This window comes from Alligator sinensis, unplaced genomic scaffold, assembly GCF_000455745.1.
Source record: "Alligator sinensis unplaced genomic scaffold, ASM45574v1 scaffold1531_1, whole genome shotgun sequence".
Taxonomy (NCBI): domain Eukaryota; kingdom Metazoa; phylum Chordata; order Crocodylia; family Alligatoridae; genus Alligator; species Alligator sinensis.
The window spans coordinates 244,222-244,681 of NW_005843164.1; the positions used below are offsets into that span (position 1 = coordinate 244,222).

At 71.3% G+C, this 460-nt stretch overlaps 1 protein-coding gene across 1 annotated transcript in view; it reads left to right on the plus strand.

Moving 5' to 3' along the window:
• LOC112548415 (autism susceptibility gene 2 protein homolog) overlaps positions 1-229 on the plus strand; it is a 1,455-nt gene extending 1,226 nt beyond the window's left edge. The window contains exon 4 of the mRNA XM_025194132.1: positions 56-229. Coding sequence (XP_025049917.1) covers positions 56-229 — 174 coding nt within the window. The remainder of the gene's footprint in view (positions 1-55) is intronic.
• The last annotated feature ends 231 nt before the right edge of the window (positions 230-460 follow it).

Sequence of the window (460 nt, forward strand, 5' to 3'; positions counted from 1 at the left end):
TTGCCCCCCCCCGGGCCTGCTGCCCCCCCCTCGCCACGCTGCGCTGCTGGGCAAGGCCCCGCCCTCTGCCTCGCCAGCCCCGCCCCCTGGCGCCACTGCCGGGCTGCTCAGCGCCCCACCTCCCCTCATCCCCGCGGCCGCCACGCCCACCGCCCGCTCTGCCTCGCCCCGGCGGCCCCCCGACGTCCGCGATCTCGCTGCCGCCTACAAGGACCGGGAGTCCAGATAAGGGGCACGGCCCGGCCCCTGCCCCGAGCAGGGCAAGGACTCTAGGGGGCAACAGGGGCACGGGGTGGCATTTGGCCCTGCTCCCTGGCTGTGTTGGTACCCCTTGTGGCTCACCAACAGCCAATTTTGGTGCCCCGCGGGTGCAATGGCAGCCATTTTGGCACCCTCTTTGCTGCGGTGGCAGCCATTTTGGTGCCTGGTGACTACCATTTTGGCAGCCCTTCCAGCCGAA